The sequence below is a fragment of the Megalobrama amblycephala genome, linkage group LG3 (genome assembly GCF_018812025.1).
Source record: "Megalobrama amblycephala isolate DHTTF-2021 linkage group LG3, ASM1881202v1, whole genome shotgun sequence".
NCBI classification, from domain to species: domain Eukaryota; kingdom Metazoa; phylum Chordata; class Actinopteri; order Cypriniformes; family Xenocyprididae; genus Megalobrama; species Megalobrama amblycephala.
The window spans coordinates 44,034,883-44,057,518 of NC_063046.1; the positions used below are offsets into that span (position 1 = coordinate 44,034,883).

Genomic DNA, 22,636 nt, shown 5'->3' on the forward strand with positions numbered 1-22,636 from the left:
TTTTGTTAATAACAAGCATCTTGATGCAAATTCATGTTTCCAACAAACCCCAAAAAAACCCAAACAAACTTAATTTTAGATGAAACTGAAGTAGAGATTTGCAAAATTACATTGTTCAAATGAAACATCTCATTGCAAAAACTGAAAATGGCATACAAAATGTTCTAATACTAAAGTTCCTTATACTGTAATGTGCCAGTACACGTTCAGAAACACACAAACCTTCACACACTTACCTTGTGAAGTTAGTCTGGCTTTGTCCATGCACCCATCCTAACCCCCAAAACAGAAGCCCCAAATGCCACACGCACACATCACCCCACATCCTTCTTCTCAAAGAGGCACAGTGAACGAGTCGGTGAGGGAACGGAGGAGAGGGGAGAGTTTGAGGGCGTGGAGAACGACAGGAGGAGGATTGAAAGAGGGATTCAAAAGGCAGAGTAACAAGGGTAAAAGTGAGTGAAGGGGACGAGTTATGTATCCCAGATGCCACTGCGGTTAAATCATAGAGATAGACATTTGAAATTTAATGAAAAACTATAAACAACCAAACACGCTATTTTGTTACCACATCCACTGCTCTTTGTCTGATTTTCTTGAGATATGCCTATTCAGTAAGTAGTATTTTTAGGGTAAATTATGTTTGTTTTCCTTACTTGTTCAAAGCTCAAGGACATAATTGTGTTGGAAAGTGATATACGAGCAAATGCGTGCAGATAAACAGCACAATTAGTGAAAGAAATGTTAAGTTTGCTTGGTGGTTATATAGTTCGTTCTTTTTCTCTGTAGGCCTGTCGTTACACTGCGGTGCAGAGAAAGAATGCAAGTCAAGCCAAACTTTCTTACCAGGGCACTGGCATAAGAAAACATGTTATTAAATCCCTTTAACATACAATTCCTTTTATAACTCACATATAGCTCTGTACAATAATCATAATTTTATTCGTGTGCGCGCGTCACACTTATTTGAACGTGTTTGTTATTTGTGTGTGTTGGGGAGGCTTTTGTTTGACTGGAAAAACCTCCATATGTGCGTTTTTTTTTTGTTTTTTTAGCTCAGTTAACATTCTTGTCTACTAAAAAAGCCTGTGGTTTGGTATGAAAACTGCTCATTTTAATTCCCTCTTCCTTGTCCAAAGCATACAGTGTGCTTTTCAATCATTGTATATTCTTATAATTCCCAGTTTAAACCTCGATTCATGGAATATCTGCAGACCACAACAGTGTGAACCATATTATTTTTTATTTATTTTCATATATAAAGAAATACACAAAATACTTACAAACTGTTCCAAGACAACTTGAAGTCAAAGAGCACATGACTGAAACTGACAGAAAAAAGGTCAAACGAAATGCATCCAACTGATTGCCAACGCAATTTTCACTCAATCCTTGCAAGGACAGTTTACCCAAAAAAGAAAATTCTGTCATCTATTAATCACCTCATGTTGTTTTAAACCTTTATGACTTTCTTCTGTGGAGAACAAAAGAAGATTTTTGAGTAAACTATCCCTTTAAAACTCATTCCTCTTTGATGGTACAGTTCACATATACTGCAGTACCATTAAAAGATTCCAATGTTTCGACCCAGCAACGTGTGGCAGCTTTTTCTGGTCGTGACCTCTGAAGCTTCCCTTTGCTAAGTGCTACTCTACAAGATGACGTCTTGAGCTACAAATACTCTTTGAAAGTTACTGTAGTGACATCTAAATCTGAACTAGTGGTGAAGGTGAACTGTAACAGACCAATGAGTCTCTCTGAGTCGCAATGCATTTCACACAATTCATCCAAGCTTTAACAATTGACAATTTTGCACCAATAATGTATAAAAAAATATACAGAAAGATCAAAATAAAAAATGTGTGTAAATTTGGTCAAAAAATCCTACTCTGTATATACCTGTAAAAAAAAATTGCAATAACATTTCCATAATGTTTGGGAAATGTCAATAAGCACGAGGTGAGAAACAGTTAGACCGTCCTCAAAGGCAGTGAATCTGTTCTCCTGTCTAAAAACAGACCTAAATCAACTTAACACCACATTTTAAAGGCCCGTTCACACCAAGGATGATAACGACTTTACAATATTAAAGTCCACACCAATGGACAATAACATATTGTTTATATTAAGTCAATGTTTTTATCATTCAAGTTTTTCTGAAAGTGATTACATTGATAATTCTAATAGAATTATATTATTAAAACTTTATAGTTACAGTAATCATTACAGTTGTCATCCTTTGTCTGAACGGCCCTTAACCCATTTGATAACATTTGAAATAGTTGTTTAGCACACCACAAAATGGGTTTCTGCGGGTCGCAAGAACTGGAATTAAACAGGTGGCGTGTTGAGGTCAAATCCAGAGTGGTCTAAAGTTAAGTACCTCTTATTTCCCGCCAAATCGTGACCGCTAACAGATCATAACCTCTTTGCGATAACCAAAATATCCTAAAGTTGTGATATCACAGTCTTTCAACAAAGCATTTCTGCTTTACATTCATCATCTGTCAGCCTTCCTGGCTAATTAGCATTCATTTATAGAAATAAATAAAACTGGATAATTTAATGAGTACACGAACAATGTCATCAGTATCCCACTGACTCATTGTGTCTTTAGTGTGTCATCTGTGAAAGTGAGGCACCCATTTCCTCCTCGATCTGTGAGGTTACTTCCTGTTCTTCTATCATCATTTCTTGGTCATTGATTTTTGAAGTCATAATAGTCCCATCATTCTCAACCTCCTGGTCTTTTTCTTCTCCCTCAGCCTCGCTCTTCTCCATGGCCGTGTCTGCATGGGTGTGTTTCTCAGCAGCGACGCCCTCTTCTGTCACCTCTAAAACACTGCAGAACTCCATCTCGTGGATCTCCACATCGAAGGGGGTCGCAGAGGGGACCGAAGGAGAGGACCTACAGCCCACACATGCCTGAGAAACACACAGCATATAAATAAAACAATCACGACTCAGTGTTTAGTGGTGTATTGTGTGGCCGTTATTCTCAGAGAGATTTAAACTTACAGAAATGTTGAGAGCACGAGGCAGGCGTCCAGTGCGGATCCAAGGGTGAACTTGACTCAATTCGCTCTTCTGCTCTTCAGTGAAGCGAGGCTGCTGTTTCTGCATGGCTCTCAGAGCGGCGCGGTCCGCTTTCAACACAGAATCTCTGTCTCTGTTGCAAAACACATTTACTGGGTCATTTACTGGGCCTTTTACAATGGGTGTGTAGCAATTGGTGTTAGTGTGGCAAAGCTTTTCTTTTTACAATGTGCGTGATGTGACTTTTTCACGTCATAATGAGATGCATCAAAAAGTATGTTTTATACAATCACAAATCAGTAATGGTGTTGTATAGTGGTGTGAATGGAATTCTGGATATGATTTGACTCCACTAATAATCTTATTTCGAGAAAGAATGAGTGTAGAATTTGCAAGGCATGCTATGTGCCCCGCATCTGTAATGAAACAACAAAACTAAACAAAACAAAATGAAAATGTTCCATTTATAATATTTAAAAAAAAAAATGATCAAACTCTTGGTTCAAAAAAAAAAAAAACCTTTTGAAATTTTCAAATTTAATTAATCTTTGTTATTTCGAGAAAGAATGAGTGTAGAATTTGCAAGGCATGCTATGCCCCGCATCTGTAATGAAACAAAAAAAAAAAAAAAAAAAAAAAAAAAAAAATGTTCCATTTATATATTTTTTTAAAGAAACTGATCCAGCTCTTGGTAAAAAATAAAAATCAAATAATAATAATAAAAAATTAAACACAAAAATAAAATGCTCCATTTTAAATATTTTCGAATTCTGGATATGATTTGATTCCACTTAAAGATTCTGGTTCTTTAATTAATCTTTTTGTTATTTTGTGAAAAAATGAGTGCAGAATTTGCAAGGCATGCTATGTGCCCCGCATCTAAACGAAACGAAACAAAACAAAACAAAACAAAAAACAAAACTGTTCCATTTATAATATTTTAAAAGAAAATGATCCAGCTCTTGGTTAAAAAATATAATCAAATAATAATAATAATAATAATAATAATAATAATAATAAATGAAATTAAAAAAAATAATAAAATGTTCCATTTAAAATAATTTTAAATATAACTGATCGGGCTCTCAATTCCCAACCCTAGTGATGTACTGAAAACTATGAGTATTGAAATTACCGGATGGGCAGCTGGTAGGTCATCATTGTCTTTTCATCCGTGTTGGCCATGAGGAGCCAGATGGGATCTTGTAGGACACATTTGATGAACTGTGCCTCTCCATCCCCCTCTGCTGTCTGCTTGCGGGAATGGCTGTTCTCTGATGAGTCCACACTGCCAAAGTACTGGCTTGTATGGCTGCTCTGACTGCTTCCTGTTAGTCAAAAGAGAGGAATTAAGTTATTTAACTCATGTGACACTTCTCAACAAGTAACAACTGCTGAATGATTCAGTTCCTTCATACCAAGAAACTCTCTGATCCATAATGCCTAAAATTATTTATCCATTTATGTCATTATTTATACAATGTTCAAGGATATTTATTGCTATCATTAAGCACTTACTAGTTCTACTTCCTGAAGAGCTGCAGCCATTGGACCCTGATCCAGAGGATCCTGAGCCCGACCCAGAGGAGCCAGTGCCTGATGACCCAGAGCCTGAGGCGGCTGAGCCGGTGCCCGAGCGAGAGTCCTCCTGTAAGAGCAGGTCCAGCAGATCACTGGAGGTGGACATGGCGTCTTGATTGGAATCATTTGCTTCACCCTGCAAAAGACAATAATTTACAATTTTAAGTTACCGTGCTAAAATTTTATTAACAAATTAGTTGCTACTGAATATCACTGTGATATCAAAGATCGATTGAAAAGATTGAAACACTACTACTGAAAAGCATGTTATCTGTAAACCTTCCATTTTCTTACATTTTCATTTTCTTTTGAACCCAACGCTGAACCTCTCTGATTAGAGGAGGTCTGTCCACCTGCTCCACCTCCTTGTCCCACCAAAGGAGATGCGGTTTGTTGCGCTGATGCCAAAGCTGACGCTGCTTCTAACCGGTTGCTTGGCGACTCCTCCAGCTGCAGCAGATTTAAGGGTGAGGAGCATCTTGACTGAAAGAGCGGAGACTCTGCTCCTTCTCTCTCCATGCCTGCCTCTCTGTGGCTGATGGAATGAGGAGTGCTGGAGCGAGAGTGGGCGCGTGGGACTGGAGTCGGAATCTGACAGGGAGCGGGGGACGTCATGTTGGCAGCGGGGAAAGGGAAAGCTGAATTTGGGGTATAGAAAGGCTGAGGAATGCCCATGTTGGGCTGTGGAAACATGTAGTTGGGTAATACCAACGCCATCATCGGGGGCACCATAGGAGGCACCATCTGTGAGTTCTGAAGGGGGAAGCGTAACCCCGCCTGTATGCTGGGGTCTGAGATGGGATGGGAGAAGGGGGGATAGACAGGAAATAAAGGAAGGACGCCGGGTGGGTACGGGACAGAGTGAACGCTAGTTTGTGACCCTGAGGTGGGCCATGAAGAGGAACTGGCTACAGGACCCATGGGTATGGAGGAATTAGATGGTCTGTCCAGAGCGGGAACTCCGGGACGGAAACCTCTTAGTGGGCCGGCTGAGCTACGAGACCCCGTTTGCTCTGAGGCTTCCTGGTGCTTCAGTCTTTTGCCTCCTCTACCGCGTCTTCGACCACTACTACCTGCTGCTGGGTAATCACGAGAGCAGCGCACACCTGAAATTAAGAAAATAAGATAAGGGATAATGTACATCCAGCCAGTTTATCATTAGATGTTCATATGTACATAATGTCAGTCTCCTACTCTGTTTACGTTGTATAGACAGCGCAGGCTTCCGTGTTTACGTCCGAACGCCGACTCATTATTGGCCGGCTCCTGTGTCAGCATCACACGCATGCGTCGCGCTGCTCACGTGAACAGTGTCGGCCAATACTGAGTCGGCATTCGGACGTAGAAGCCTGCACTGTCTATACAACGCAAACAGTGTCCGAGACTGACAGGGGAGAGACGAAATTGTTGAATAAAGTAGTTATTTTTGTTTTGTTTTTGCACATAAAAAGTATTCTCGTAGCTTCATAATGTTACGTTTGAACCACAGTAGTCACATTGACTATTTTAACGATGTCTTTACTACTTTTCTGGAACTTCAATGTGGTAATTATATTGCTTTCTATGGGGGATAAAAAAAAAAAAAAACCTCTCTGATTTCATCAAAAATGTCTTAATTTGTGTTCCAAAGATGAACGAAGGTCTTACGGCTTTGGAACGACATGAGGGTGAATAATTAATGACCGAAATGTTATTTTTGGGTGAACTAACCCTTTGAGGGATAAATGTAGTCGTATCACTTAATACACAGCTTTTTAAATAATGACAGGGACATGAAATATCGATCTTAGAAGAAACGATTTTAAAATCTTTACGGTTTATTATCTTGTTATCCATTACAGTGTACAAAATCATTCTAGCAGCAAGACAAACACTTCAACAATATTACCATAGGCCTATGGCACCAGCTATATTATGCATGTCCTCACCTCTTGCTAAGGGTGCAGTTGCTCGCTGGCGCACAGCTGAGGCTGGGTCAAACACTCGAAGTTCGCTCAAGTCTCTGAAGCGGTACATAAAGTTCTGCTCCTCTTGCTGTGTGTGAGCCGACAGGACTTCTTTCGTGAGACCCAACATTTCTCCTCCTCTGGATCCTCCAGCTGCCCCTGCACCTCCTGGACCTCCTCTTCTTCCTGCATCCCTATCAGGAGCAGGGCTAGGGGGCAGAGAGGGTGTGGCTGTGGGAGGAGCTTGGGGTTGAGTGGCAGGAGCAGCAGCATTTGGAGTTGGAGGTGCGTCCTCCATTACGATATCTGTGGTAGTGAGGGGAAAAACAGAAAAATGTGAAGTGGGGATGATATAAAGAAACTAGGGTCCAAGGAACAGCCACAGGAACAAAAGAAAAAGACATACATTTTATACATTTGATACCATGATTGCTTTATATTACAGACACACATTATAAACTTATAAACACTTATAAAGCCCTAAATGGTTTAGCTCCTCAGTGCTTGAGCGAGCTCCTATCGCTTTATAATCCTTCACGTCCACTGCAGTCTCAAAATTCTGGCCAGATGGTAATACCTAGAATACCAAAATCAAATGCAGGCGGTTGATCCTTTTACTATTTAGCACCCAAACTCTGCAACAGTCTTCCTAGCGTTGTTCTGGAGGTAGACACTCTGTCAGTTTAAATCTAGACTAAAACGCATCTCTTTAACCTGGCATACACATAACACACTATCCCATTTCTATAATTCACATCCATTAAAGGATTGTTAGGCTGCATAAATTAGGTCAACCAGAACCGGGAACACTTCCCGTTACATCGTAAAAGGAATGAAATCTATGCTAATATTGGTCTGTCTATCTCATTCTTATCCAGTAGTCAGCCGGATCCGGTCCAGTCCAGATGGAAGACCTGCACCTAGAAATGACCACAATGCAACCCTGAATGTCAGCGGAGACCATGATAACTAGACGAGCCCTAGAGATAGATCCTCTGTGAATACCTCGTCGGCTCGACAGCCAACGGCACAGACCACGAGAAGCAAACAAGTTCTCTGCACAGACCCTATGGCCAGCTTTAACTCCAATCCACAATCTGACTTGTGATGAAGCCTGGAATCATACCCAGACCATGTTGGTTCATTTGACCAGAGGAGGACTGGTCCCCCAACTGAACCTGGTTTCTCCCAAGGTTTTTTTCTTTTCAACATTCTGTCACCTGATGGAGTTTGGGTTCCTTGTCTCTGTCACCTTTGGCTCACTTAGTTAGGGACACTTGATATTCTGCAATATTATTGATTTGACTGCACTGGCACTATTGTATGAAAACTGAACGGAGCTATGTTGACATCACTCTTTTCTGCAGCGCTGCTTTATAGCTGAATTGAACTCATTTCATAATTGATTAAATGTACACAGCGTTTGAACTGAACTGAACCAACACTGAACTGACCTCAGCTGAACAATGACACTATTTTCTTTTTTTGAGCTGCTCTACAGCAATATTGGACTGTTTGCATCAATGATCATTATTTTCATTTTATCACTGTAAAGATGCTTTGAAACAATCTGTGTTGTATAAAGCGCTTTATAAATAAAGGTCACTTGACTTGACATTTTCCCACCTGACTCGGGAGGTTTTTTGTCCCCCACATGGACGATGGTGCTGCTGAAACTACACTGGGAGGTGACAGACGCGACACTTTCAGCTTTACTGTGCATGGCCAGTGGGGGTAACAACGCACTCTCCTCTACCAGAGACACAGATGGACCTGCAGGTTAAAGTATCTGTTAATACACAGCATGTCTTAAGCTATATACACTCCTGTTCAAAAGTTTGGGGTCTTTTTCTGAAAGAAGTCTCTTATAGCAAGTCTGCATTTATTTGATCAAAAATACAGTAATATTGTGAAATATTATTACTCTTTTTACACTTTAAAACATCTTGTTTATTTTAATATATTTTAAAATGTTATTTATTCCTGTGAATTGACAAAAAGGATTTTCAGCATCATTACTCCAGTCTTCAGTGTCACATGATCCTTCAGAAATCATTCTAATATGCTGATTATCAATGTTAAGAATGATGCTGCTTAACCATGATACATTTTTTATCAGGATTATTTCATGAATAGAAAGTTCAATTTATTTGAAATATAAATCTATTGTTTTAGAATATTATACTGTATTAAATTTAATGCTTCATTGATTAATTCATAAAAGTTGTTCAAAAATTAAAAAAAATCTTTCAAAAGAAAAAAGAAGAAAATAAATCTTACTGACCACAAACTTTTGACCAGTAATGTATAATTTTAAAATGTCAAGCAAATTTAGTGGTATACTAATGCAAACACTACCATTTGCATAATCATATTTGATATACAGTACATTAACTGTATGCAAAGTTTTTTTTCCCCCTTTTTTTTTTGTATTGAATCAGTATTAGCACTAAATTTGTTTGGATTATGGTGATTTATTAATCTTGTCAAGTTATGGAGAAAGCCTAGCTAATGACACATTACATAATAAATATTCATGAGTCAAACCATCACCATAGTAGTATTCATTAGTTTGCCGAAAGCTTACAAGCTCAATAAAAACATGCAAGCACTCAGTGTGTATATACATGCCATTGTTCCCATTTAACCCGTTAATATTTATGCAACCCTTTAAATAAATGAAATAAATTTCAGTTTTGATGTGGTATCAAAATTGGAATAACAGTCAAATTTGAATGGTAGAGGTGTTGCACAATATACTGCATACAACTAAGACATGTAACTACCATTGAAACACACATGATTAGTACTGTTCTGCATTAGTTTATCATTGCAGAACCCACCTTTAGCATTGCCTGGAGCATCCTGCTGTTTGTCATCATCAGATGTGGAGGAGGCAGTGCAGGAGGAAGAGCCACACTTTCTCTTCACCGTATTCGGGATGTTGCAGCTCTCCAGATACCTGATGAACCAAACAAAACACTGAGTTTAGGACCTGCCACTGGTCTTTATTTACACGCAGATATATCACAAGAGATGCTCTCTATACGATAATATGATTACTCTGCAAACACAAACCTTATGATGCTATCCAAGCAGTTGATTTGCTGATAAGAGTAGTTGGAGGGTGGCTCTTTCGGCACGATCAGGGAGGGTACGGAGCACTTCAAGGGTGGAGCAGCACTAGGACAGAGACTGCTGCCGGGCTCTGCTGCTTCACCTGCTTGCAAAGCACCTGTTTGTCAGACAGAGAGAACATCTTTAGACAAACAACCTTAAAAAAGAAATGAAACTACAACTTCAAAATAAACTGCATGTGTCTGTGTACCTGCGGGGGTATGTCTTTTAGGAGGAGGTCGGTTGCGGGATTCAATGAAGACTTGTTGTCCGCTGGTCTTCACCATGTGAACATCTTTGCAGATTTGCTGGAAGGTCATCTGTTTAAAATGCAGTTCATTTAATGCAATCCTTTTATTCCAATAACAGTTCCAATAAGAAGTGAAACTATATAACTGCCTGTTACTGCTTATACGGTTTTAAGGCTTGTGTCTCTAAACACTTACTGGTTTGTGGAACTGTGAGGGGTCCTCCAGACCCGGCCCGCTGCTTTCCGATGAGGAGGCGGCACTGGGCTGGTGCTCGTGGGATCCGCTGCTGGCCAGGCTGCTGTAGCCCTGAGAGCTGCCATTGTGGACGGGCTGCACCAGGAGCCTGTGAATCTGCTCACTGAGCTGAGGGATGTCTGGGGACAGGGTCCGCTCCTCCAGACCCCTCGGCGGCGTAAAGACGTCCTCATTCAGTGGAGAGCTGGACAGAAAGAATCAAGAGGTAAATGTGTGTATGTACATAGTACAGTAAAGAAATATAATGTGTGTGTTTATTAGTTGTTAGTTTGAATCATTCTAGTGAATCATTTCATCAAAAGGCAACAGTTCATTTTGTCTCATTCTAAAATCTGCATGTCTACAATTCTATTATGAGACTCAGGAAATCTATTATTGTTGCCACCATTTTGTCAAATTCTGGTGTTGACTTTTATAATGCTATATAAAATAGCTAACCAAATAGTGTTGGGAAAAAACTCTTGTGTGTTAACATGTTGACCAAACAAAGACAATTCTTTTCCAATAGGCCACATTTTGATTAACTGAATGGCTGTATGAAGCAGTGCTGATGTCCACATGTGTATGTGTGTGTGTAGCAGCTTGAAGCACTGTGAGTCTCTGAATGCTGGGAGAAAATAAATGATCCTTGGTACATTTTGAGATGATGAAAAATCTGTCTGTGTCAGCATGACACAACATGTGCTGATGAGTGTGATTGACTGTACTCACATTACACACTGGCGTGTGTGGGCGGTATGGGATTGAGGAATTATGTGTGTATGTCTGCGTTTGTGCTGTGCACATGTCTAGAAGTGTGCACAGGTGGAAAAAAATCAATGTGTTTTAGCACTGAACGTGGAACTAGTTGTGCATATTTGAAGGGTAGTGTATATAAATAAAAGATAAAAAGTTCAATCACTTATCACAAAGTCTGATTTGAATCACTAATGTCAGGTTAAAAAAAAAATAGCAAGGGTTTCTCAATGTTAATTTCGGGTCTTGTGTGTACTCATATACATGAAAACTTACGTTCTGACTTTGTGGCGTCCAACAATGAAGGCCACTTTCCTGCTCCAGGGGTTAATAAAGGAGGACCAAGAGGTATCAATGGTCAGATACTCTCCGTTACGTGCGCACATCCGCAAGGGAGAGTGTTCAAACGGCTGCCCTGCAAACTGTAGAACTGAGAGAAAGAGAGAGAGAAAGTGAAAAGCTGTGCCATACCACTCTCATTAAAGAAAGGAAATGGACAGAGGTTAGAGAGAGGAAGGGAGAGTGACTCACTCTTCTTATGGATGGCCACCATAATAGGTCTATCATCTGGATGGATGTACAGCAGCACTGGGGTTCCCACCAGGTCCTGAGGCAGGTACCCTAAGAGAGGAACTGCCCGCTCATCCACCTCCTGAAAGAGACAGCTGGGGGTGTGACTGGTAGTGAATATCCTCTTATCCGGAGGAATGCGAGGGGCTGAGAGAGCAAGCAAGACCAAAACAAAGATTAGAAAGGCATTTTTATTTTTCTATCAGTTTATTTCAAAATGTGGTGGAAAACTGAAGTGCTTTTAAACAACAACAACAACAACAACAAAAAAAAGTACCCTCATATCCTGAGTGCACTCTCTCTGCGATGAGTAGACAGCAGGGTTGTGGGTAAGCCATGTCAGAGTCTCGTAGTGTGAGCAGGTAGGGGGTCAGTCTGAACGGGTAGTATTTCACATCACCACTGGATGAGACGTCTCCACTGATGCGACAAAACATGGACTTTTCTTGGGTGCAGTCCACTGGTGGAGAGACTAGAAAGGGAAAGAGAGAATATTGTCAGAATGTTCAGTTTTGGGTGAACTATCCCTTTAAGATCAAAAGCATTATGACACTTTCCGGTTACTGTAACATGCCATAACACAACCAAAATACACCTCACACAAACCTACCAGAGCCGATGCAGGAGGCCCATGGCGGCAGTCTGCAGGGTGCAGTGCTGCTGTAGAAGGTGCTCACATCTTGGGGGGCCAGCAGCTCAGAAAACAAAACCCCATGCAGCTTCTCTGGCTTACTACGCAGAAGAGATGAGCCCTGCGGTGAGATGTACACAACTTTCCCTGACAGGAACGACACCGCCATGGAAAATGTGTCCTGCACAAGAGAAAAGACTCTTTTGTGTCAGTGAACAGCAGGTTTATACAGTTATTGTTTCTGTAGCAACTGTCTAGGTCTCCATGACAGAAACAGGAGTTGGATAAAGAAGAAAAGAAGTAAAGCTGTGTGCCATGTTACAGTAAGAGAGCGGAGGACGAGAAAGAACACTCTGGATCATTATGACAATTCTTTGACTTGCATCTTCATCTTGTCTTCATTGGAAATAAACAAAACGTGCAGCAACACTACTTTTCATACAACAATACTGTGTTACTACAGGAGACAGAAATGTGTGAGAGTCAACGTACTGTATTTTTGAGTGTGTATTCACAAGTGATATTGTCCAGTTCTTCAACAGTGAAGGTGGAGAGATCGAGACTACAGCCATGACACTCCTCAACATTCCACTGGTGATAATACTCCTGATTGGCTGCAAGATTCAAAGCATAAAAAGAAAAGCCTTTATATTAATACATACATCACTGGAAGCCCAAACTCTATTACTATTAAAGGTGAAGTGTGTAATTCCTGTGCTTCTAGTGGCAGCAAACAGATTTGCAAAATATAGTGATTATTTTTAAACGCTTTACCTAAACATGCTCCTCATCTTTCGTCGTTTAGACAAAGACAGTCCCACCCAAAACTCGTGCCATTGGTTGAGCCAAAGTTACTATATTGGGCTGGTCGGGATGCTCAAACAGAGCAACGTTTTGATAGCACCACAGAGCCACAGTGTTTAACCTTGTTTGACGAATTTAATCAACATAGTTGACCTGGAGAAAGTATTTTAACACTGAAAAAGAATTGCATACATCACCTTTAACTCATTTTAAGCGTTTCCTGTAAAAAATAGCATGCAAAACCTAAATGTGAAATTCCCACTCACCTCTGACTTGTCTGACACAGCTGAGGGCATATTTGAGGGCATTAAGGGTGCTGGAGCGCCCCTTCATCTTTCTCTCTGGTGGCAGGCGGATCTTCAGCTCATTCAGGGCTCTCATCAGCTCTTTCTGCGTCTGGACACGAGCAGACTGATCACTGCTGCAGCCGCTGGTGGACGGCGGGTCCTGTTCGGAGCTGGCGCTCAACAGACTGTAAGCCAGAGAGCTGCTGGGTGGAGAAGGGCTGTGCGAGTTTGAGCTGAGGGTGCAGAGATCAAAAACAAGAGTCAAATTTAGATGTTCTTCAAAGCAGTTTACCGATGTTTTTTTAGGTGGAAGACAAAAGTAGACACTTTTGCAGACGAGGGGATGTCATGCTCCAAAATTGGAGAAAAAAAAAAGGAAAATAGTCCCATAAAAGTATAAGAATAGTGATTGGTGTGCTACAAGTCTTCCGAAGTTATATAATAGCTCTGTGTAATGAACAAAAAACAGTCTACTGACTTGATTTCAGAGACTGGACATTAATATCATCAAAAGCCATTCTCTGGTGTCTGTAACCTTAGATGCCATATTTGATTTGAGAACTGCAGCAAAGGGGAGATTATTAGTCAATCAATAACTTAAATGTCAGGCAGTTCATCACACAAACCTATCGTATGGCTTTAGAAGACTTTGAAAAAAAGCGAGGACCACTTTTGATACTTTAATTGATACCCTTTTTGGAGCTTGACAGCCTGTGACCATAATGAAGTTGCTGTATTGAAAAGATTTCTCTCTCACCTCTTGTTGCTCTCCGTAGTCTCCAGACACATGGCCGAGTCTTTTCCATTCTGACTGGAGGAACTCTGATAACTTCGGTTTGACAGTCTCCCTCTGGATCCGCTGCCTCTCTCCATTCCACCTTCACTTTCCCTCTCCCCAGAGTCATTTCCACTTGATAGTCCATCTGTATCATCGGAATTTGTTCCACGGTTGTCACCTGCGGGTCCCTTGGGATCAGATACCGCTCCGGTCTTGATATTCACCTGATTCGATGAGGGAGAGCTCTCATTCATGCCGCAGGATCTGTTTACAAGCCCTGCCTTTTTCTCGACCCCTCCTGCTCCTCTAGCTGTATCATTGCTGGGGGCGGAGTCTGAGTTGTCATCACTCATAATAATACTGTACGAATAGGCGGTTGCCAAGGTGATAAGATTCACCTGATAATAGATTACACAGAGTTGAATAAGTTCACTAAGTTGGACTGCTTGAACTACAGTGGGAAATCATTTTGATGGAAATATTCTTCACAGATTTCTTCCGCAAACAAGAATCATGGTATATCCGGTGCAAATGTAAAATTGTATGTTAAAAGCAGAAAACGTTGCTCATCTCTGAAAAACAGACAGGACTGGTTGTTACGAAACAGACTTGGCTGCTACCACAGAGCCAGATGGAGTGTGACAATGCTAGAGAAAGTGCAAAAAAACAGCCGCTGGGAATTTAGGCTCTTTGGGTTCTGTCCATTCAGTCTTCTCTTTGCCCTCTGTATCACTCGATCTCTTCTCGGACGACAACTGCCAGGAAAAGGAGAAAAAAAGAAAGGAAAAAAAAAAAAGAAAAAAAGGTGAGCAATTGGACAAAGAGACATACTGAGCAGGTTAGTCATCTTCAATAAGGTAGCCTAATTTTAGCGAAGATATAAAATTATTTGTGAACAGCCTGGTCTTTTGACAGGAAGTTCTTTTCAGGGGTGTTTTTGTTTTTCAACCAGGTAAATTATTAGCTTTTATTAGCATTTGCGCAGATACAGATGGATACCGCACGTGAGAGCTCAGATATTTCACATTCACTGCTAAGCCTTTTCTGGTCTCCTTGGTTACCAAGACTACTTTCTAGATCCACTCTCCACCTTCAACTACACAATCTTGTTTCGTCTTTTGCAATTACCAACTACAGAGAACAAAACAAGGATCTATGTGAACACGAAAAGACATCAGGTCACCAATTTGGTTTCTAGTAGCCATTCCAACTTGGGTGTTGGGTGTCTCACATGGCAGACCATGTGGATTTTCATCAAAGAGTCCTGAAAAAATGTCACAGTTTCCATAACAATAAAGCTGCACCACTAATAAGAAATTTTCTTGAGCAGCGAATCAGCATATTAGAATAATTTCTGAAAGATCATGTTACACTGTAACAGTAATGGCTGGAGTAATATAAATATATTAAAATAGAAAAGAGTTATTATGAAATGTTATTTACAATATTACTGTATTTTGTTTTATTGAATAACGCAGGCTTGGTGAGTGTAGGAGACTTTCAAAAACATAAAAAAATCTTACTGACACCAGACCAAACTTTGAAGTGCAATAGAGAGTTTTGAGGCTTTTAGTGTAAAATGTGGATTGTCTGGGGTCTTTAAAGTAAAAAGAAGAAAAACAAAGAAAGCTCACCCACCTTGGACACATTCAACTTTACAAAATTATATCCGAGTGACCTTAAAACAGTATGCAACTTCCACAGCCACATTTATTCTCTGTCTTTATCTCTCAAGGAGACTTAGGCCTGGTTTCACAGACACAGCTTACATTCAGCCAGGATTAGGCCTTAGTTCAGTTAGGACATTTAAGTATAAGCGTGCCTTAGAAAAAACATTACTGGTCTGCATCTTGGGAGTGACTTATTATAAGATATGTCAGTGCAAGTTGCTTTGAGTTAAAACAGCTCAAACATGCATTTTTAGGCTTAAGCCTTGTCTGTGAAAGCGGGGATTAATCTTATAAGGACAACCAGGTGATTGATTGAGTGAGTATATATATATATATATATATATATATATATATATATATATATATATATATATATATATATATATATATATTTTTGAGTGTCGTCTGTGTTCTGGCAGAGTCTTTTGTGCTTCCTCTCTGGGATTGTTACAGTCATCCTAATGATCCGTTACCATTTCTGGAGCTACTGAGGTAAGACCTACACATTTAGCAGTGCGACTGTGAATGGGCATTTACTGCAAATAGTAACTCTAAACAAGCAAGGGAAGTGACACTAAAAACTGAGCATGTTGCTAGAAACTAATTCTAAGCCAATCAGTTATACTAAGGCAAATTAACTGTGTGGCAAAGTATAAATACACAAGGAAAAGTAGCTGGCTGTACTAAAATTGGTAACACAAGGAAATTGGTAATATGAAACTCAAATGTATCCCATTTTGAAGATGCACAATTATATTTATACAGTAATTTTTCTAACCATTTGCTTTTATTTGACTGACCTCAAATCTAAGCCCTGTTTATTAATATTTAATATAATTAATATTTGTTAAATATGAAAATCTCTAATCAGTTGTTTCCAGATGGGAATCATATATCAGAATTCTTTGTTAGAATTTATGAACATACTTTTATTAAGAGATTCTTTGATGCATGAGGAACTGTAACAGAACTATTTATAATTCACTTAAATTTAAATAGCTGGTTAACCAGACATAGATTAAGAGTATTTGCACAGCTTTGATCAGCATGAACCTTTTAGCCCACGACTAGCTTGATGTGTCCAAAAAGTCATTACAAAGAGTACAACAAGTGTAAAGGTGTTTAAAGGAAACGGACTTGCAAATAAATCCCAGCCATTAACAAATTGCCAAATGTTCTAATCATGAGGCTGCTTAAGGGAGGAAGTGAAAAGGGTGTTTCTGAAAGTACAAAGCAAAGCACACTATCCGTTTTTGAAACTGATATACATTTTCAGAGAAATGTGTCCTGTTAATAGGGTAATTATAACTTCTACATACTAAGAGGTAAGTGTCTTAATGTTAAGGAATGTCACTCGCACACAGTGACCAGTGGACGCATCGGTTATATCAAGATGCCATATCCACATGGAGCAAGTAAACAATCTTCACAGATGCTGCTTTTATTAAGACAGACCATGTGTTTCGCTTTTCTGGGCCAGATCATGGCTGTTTGTTTGGAATTAATTAGTGTGTGGGCGTTCTACTCATGCATACGCACTTATGACACCTGTTCTGCACCTGTTTACACTTCTCCATGTTTTGCAAAGAAACAGAAAGCTGCATCACACATGTCATTTTCAACTATAAAATGAACCAGCAAGTGGATGTCTAACTAAATCTTAGACCTACAAAGCATGGTCTCTCTTCTGTATCTTACAATTACATAATGTAGTGGAGGTTGAAGATCTTAGAAAATAGGCCTATATAAAAAGCATTTATAAAATACACTGTTAAGAATATTTTCTTTGGTGTACAGTAAATGTCTAACTGAAAATAAGTGAATTAAGGGGAGAGCAAGTTTGTGTCTTTTTTTATTATTAAAAATATAATTAGTACATATGCTCAGGACATATGAGAGCTGCTGGTCATGTCCTTTTTCCCCTCACTCACCCCTAACTTCCTGCTTTTAGTTTATTGTTCCTGTTTTTTTAATAAATAAAAGCCGAAGCGCTCAAAAAGACATAATAATAATAATAATAATAATAATAATAATAATAATAATAATAATAATATAGTATTATTATTATTATTATTATTATTATTATTAACACAAACTATCAGTTGGAAATAGTTAAGACGTTAATAATATTATATTAATTTCAGTGCGTCTTCTTTTATTGTTCTTATTAACCCCCACTTAATTAAAAAAAACAGACTTAATAAAAAAAAAAAATCTATGAAAAAAAAAAAAAAAAACGATAAACAAGATGAAAAAACACGATGCGTCACGAGTTTCGTTCTGCGCATGAACACATTACATTCCCGCTGGGGTGTGTGACGCTAATGCGGACGTGCACAAATGAAAGTGTGGAGAGACTGGCTACATATTAATCAGACGCTCTCAATCCAACGGATATACAAAAAGTTCACCCTCTATTCCTTCAGTATTTGCTACTGAGCGACACAAAAACTGCTACTCTCTGTAAAGCATCTCGCTTCCATTACAGTCGTGATTCACTGTCTGCGCGCGTTGCCTGTCCCAGCCTCGCCTCGCCTCGGCCGCGTGCGTGGTGAATCAGGCTGAGCGGAAGAACTGCTTCTATCACAGCTTTTATTGGTATGTTTAATCAGTAAAATCAATCTGAGTTTTAACAGACCAATTTCACCTGACTAAGATTACGTGATATCAAGTCAACTTGCACTTTGACTGTTTTTGCTGCTACAGATGTTTGGATGATTTCACAGGCATCACATACGCTGTCACTGAACTGTTGCGCTGCAAAAACGTATTTAACTGATAATGAAAAAAGACAAAGTTTATTATAAAGTTAGTTGAAAATGTGCGTTGTGACCTGACACACAGAACCCACGTGATTTCATTTTACAGGAACGCATGTAGGCTACTAATCGACAACACGGTTAAAAATGGCAGAGTTCACAGAGCGAGCTGCTCTGGAAAAATGTGCGAGCCAAGTTATCCAAAGACTGGGAGCAATTTATTTAAAAACAAGGCCATAAGCATATGGTTTCATGATGGGTGTCAGGTGCTTTGACTGACCACTTGAGCGGGTAATGTGGAGGTGCGTTTTCTCATAAGTATACTGATATACTCAATCATTTTTGGGGAAATCAAACTACAAATGACATAGTTGTCACTGCATAATAAACTGGAATAGAAGGAAATAACCTCCATCACTTTTAATTTGAAAAAAAAAAAAAAAGGAACTATCCAGTAACAAACTAAATTATTAAAGTAAGTCAAAACTACCCTTAGAAAAGAGAGAGAGAGAGAAAAAAATAAAGGAAACCACTTTTGTTTTGATATGCAATGAATGTCATGTTGCCCCAATGCAATGCATCACATATTTTCCTTGAACTGTCATCTAGCCTCACATAACCAGACTTTCAACTAACAACATGAAAGAACTACACACTTGTACAGGAAAAGACCTCCGGATGAACAGCATTAACCATCTGTCATATCGGAAATAAAAAAACTCAATCAATGACACAGTAGTCTTGATCTATGAACAGCTCCATAGAATACACTGAAATAAATGGGGGAGGGACCCTGTTTTCATAGTTAAAATTTGATGAACTCTGGTCTGCAAATACTTACAAAAGACATTTGATCAATAGAGGAGCTAAACATCACAGATAGACCTCTTCAACCAATACATAGTAAACAATCTGAGAAAGTTGAGTGCAGTAGCCTATATTTTGAATGTATTACTTGTCAGTTACCATTTATTATTTCTTCAACTGAATCCCTGGATGACATATCCTGTTACTCTTATTCGTTGCAGGGTCTAAAGTATTTTGCATGTTTAAAATCTAGTGTGACTGATGCCACCTTGAAGCTGAGACTGTCAACAGATCAGCTTTTTTTTTCTTCTAAAGGCTTTGTTTATTAGTTTAAAGCATAAAGGGTTTCTTCTGCTGAACCTCTGTGATCAAAATTATTAAAACTTTTTCATAAATAATAAATATGCATAAATATTGCATTTTTGTTTTCATTTCAAAACAAAATATATATACAATTTATCTAATTAATTTTGGTATTGTCATTCACAATTTCATCAGCCACCTGCAGTTCCTTTATGAATCCCTAGGAGTTGGCAAACTCCTGGTTGAGGAACCCTAATGCAGGACTAAGCCTTTTTAAATGTCTTCTATTGAAAACTTTTAATCTGTGTGGTCCAACACATAGGCTAAAAATATTTTAAAAATACAATTATTCATCCCCTTAACTTGAAAACATTTCAGCTGGAGTATACACTGTCAAATCAGTATTACTCAAGACCATGTAATCAATCATACAGCTGAGCTGTATATATTACAGTACAGTACTTTCAGTTGCCTTTGAAATGACCATCTAATTGGCATAAAAGGATTTGCAAAAAATACAGCACTCAAATCAGTATTTATTTGCCTGAACAGACTGAACCCCTCTGGCAATTACAGTAATAAAAAGCAGTAATCATTAAAAGGCTGTGCCCTACAACCAATTATTCTTGAACAGACAATATTATCAAGGTTCCCTGCTTAGTTTTAAGAGGTCAATTGTGAATGCTTAATCCTTACCAACTTATCCTCAACAACAATCTATAGACACAATCTGATGATGTATTGGAGAGTGGGGCTAGTTGTCACACATGCTACTCAGTGAATATTTCTCTAGGTTTATTTTCAAAAGTTAGTTTCTGTTTAGGCATAAACCTTAAAGTCTGTTCTTGCTCAGGAAAAAAAATACAGTTTACTGATTACAAGTTAAACTTTTGTGAGTGACAACATGCCCCAACAGCAACATTACACAGACAACATTATTATCTGCTTTTCAATCAAATTTAAACAATAAAACAATTATGAGCATAAAACAATTCATGAAACCTCAAAGTGCAAAATTACCAAACCGCTGATTTGTCCAACAAATATTGTAATCAATAAATTAATGACATTCAAAACTGGCACAACTTACCCCGACCTGAGATTTATGAAAAATACCTTGTCCTAAAAACACAGTTCAACATTTCAGTTTAAATCCAGCTGTTTTATATAGTTAACTAACTTCTACACTTCAATGACATTGTAATGGTCTTATTTAAAGTGGCACAATGAACTAACAACACATCAGCAACAGGGATGTATATATAGGGGGGGGATCTATAATGATAACACCCTTAAATTAAGATTACAAGATGTTTGCTTCACTTTCCACACGATTTCCTTTCTATATCTCATATTTATATCAGTTTACTTTGTATGGTAACTTTAATGTTTGATTTAACAGATTTTGGGGGAGTCTGATCAAGTACTCACAAGCCAAAGACTGTATTTGTGTGCGTGATGCGACACAGTGTTACTTTACTCGCATGCACAAAGCTATGTCATTAAAAATGTGTATAACCTTAAAGCAAAGCTTGGACAGATTGAACAGACACACAGTATGCTATAAGTTACGATGTTTGCATTTCACCCTGCTTCATTATGTTGGCTTATCGTGCAACGGTCAGTGGCTATCTGCAAAATATTTCCTCCAAATCAGCACATTCGGCTGGACAAATCTAATGCTGTAAACATGCGAACAGAAAACCAACCAAACAGTGCATCGGTAACGTTAGTACAAAAGGTTCATTCGAGACGGAAGAAACGTGTTAAATATAAAGCTGGCCTTGCCTTACCTTCTGAGTCTTGCTGCTCCGCTTTCTCTTGAACCAGAACACAAATGTTCCTATGTCGGAAAAGTGTTACAATGTATTCCTGGTGTTATTAAGTCGACGGAACATAAAAACGACGTTTTAGCTTCAGCAGTCCACTGGCATTGCGCTGCAATTGTGTGATAGAGATTTGTTTCCCCACGACTCCAGACACACACGAGTACACGTGCTTTCCAATCGGGCTGAAACATCCAGGCATTCAATTGGCTGTGCTCGCAGCAAGCCACGAATCCTATTGGTCGACTCCACCCATTCATGGCGAAGTTTTCGCTGATTGGCCGAGGCTAAGAGCGCTCGGAACACGTTCATCAGCTGTCACGTTGCAGCGCGCCTGTTGTTGTTGTAATGCATGAGAGTGAGTGTTGTGGGTTAGTACGACATATACCTGCAAGATTGATGTAGATTCGGATTCAAATAAGAAATCAGTTATAAATAGGTCCTTATGACCCTTTTTAGCATGGCAAACTGACAAATGAGCAATAGAAGCAGTTAAACCAACAATATGTAACCTATATTATTAATAAAAAAAATACAAAATAAAACCTACTACAGCATTATGTACCTATATATAGCTTTATGGTTTCAGGGGCCACTCGAAAGCCTAAAAGAATGCCTGAAGTGGGCCTGCTGTTTTAAACTGTAGAAGCTGGTGCTGTGAATGGGCCATGCACAGATCCACGTGCCTCAGAGGCAGGCTGAGGGTGACGTCAAGCAGCTTCCTCGACGCCCTTCAGACTCACGCGGCTTGTGGTGTGGCTCGCTGTTTCTCTATGGATGAATTTATCATCGTCGTCAGAGAAGCGTCATAAACAGGCTTGACCTCCATTTACCCGATTGGTAAAATTGGGCCACCTGCTTGCCAAATTTTGGAAAGTACAGTTTGAAGTCAGGCTGCATTAAGTAGCCCACATTTAGCAGTAATACCCTGCAAGAAGCCAATGCAGTGGAAGGAGAAATGAAGCTTCTTGCTTTTCTCTTGTTGTTTCGAGAAAAGACTCGAAGCATCAGGAGTGTCGAAAACAGTGCCATCTTGTGGTAGCTCAAATCTTTAGCAGCCATAAACCAGAGTGCGCAGTTACATTGTTTCATCCATTAAACACAAATAAAAGTCTGACAAGGCTAAATGTTCAGTTTTCTGAAAATCTAATTCACATATAATAATAAATTCAGTGCAATAATAATAATATGACCAGCAGGGTTGTAGAAAGTAAATGGTGCTCTAACTATTTTAGGGTTTTTATACTGTTTATGGCGGAATAGTTATGATAGTTTAATAT

General features: G+C 39.1%; 3 protein-coding genes across 4 annotated transcripts in view; 1 reads left to right on the forward strand and 2 right to left on the reverse strand.

The window, feature by feature from the left end:
• The window catches only part of pcolceb (procollagen C-endopeptidase enhancer b), an 18,846-nt gene extending 18,397 nt beyond the window's left edge, over positions 1 to 449 (reverse strand). Inside the window, exon 1 of the mRNA XM_048185620.1 lies at positions 237 to 449. Coding sequence (XP_048041577.1) covers positions 237 to 325 — 89 coding nt within the window. The 5' untranslated portion in view covers positions 326 to 449. The remainder of the gene's footprint in view (positions 1 to 236) is intronic.
• LOC125265413 (protein FAM200B-like) overlaps positions 1 to 2,784 on the forward strand; it is a 13,141-nt gene extending 10,357 nt beyond the window's left edge. Inside the window, exon 3 of the mRNA XM_048185619.1 lies at positions 2,766 to 2,784. The gene's annotated coding sequence lies outside the window, so the exon portion shown is untranslated. The remainder of the gene's footprint in view (positions 1 to 2,765) is intronic.
• Positions 1,227 to 21,546, reverse strand: per1b (period circadian clock 1b). Of its 2 annotated transcripts, XM_048185617.1 has the most exons (19): positions 21,324 to 21,546; positions 13,971 to 14,746; positions 13,193 to 13,446; positions 12,615 to 12,736; positions 12,102 to 12,303; positions 11,769 to 11,963; positions 11,453 to 11,638; positions 11,198 to 11,351; positions 10,127 to 10,370; positions 9,892 to 10,000; positions 9,642 to 9,798; positions 9,407 to 9,525; positions 8,190 to 8,336; positions 6,546 to 6,869; positions 4,912 to 5,723; positions 4,555 to 4,753; positions 4,172 to 4,364; positions 3,019 to 3,169; positions 1,227 to 2,925 (listed from the first exon to the last, which is right to left on the reverse strand). In XM_048185617.1, exons 2-19 carry the CDS (start codon positions 14,342 to 14,344, stop codon positions 2,614 to 2,616), a joined length of 4,254 nt encoding a protein of 1,417 aa, XP_048041574.1. In that variant the 5' UTR covers positions 14,345 to 14,746; positions 21,324 to 21,546; the 3' UTR covers positions 1,227 to 2,613. The 2 variants fall into 2 exon arrangements, with proteins under 2 accessions (XP_048041574.1, XP_048041575.1); XM_048185618.1 differs by lacking the exon at positions 8,190 to 8,336.
• Positions 21,547 to 22,636: the final 1,090 nt, after the last annotated feature.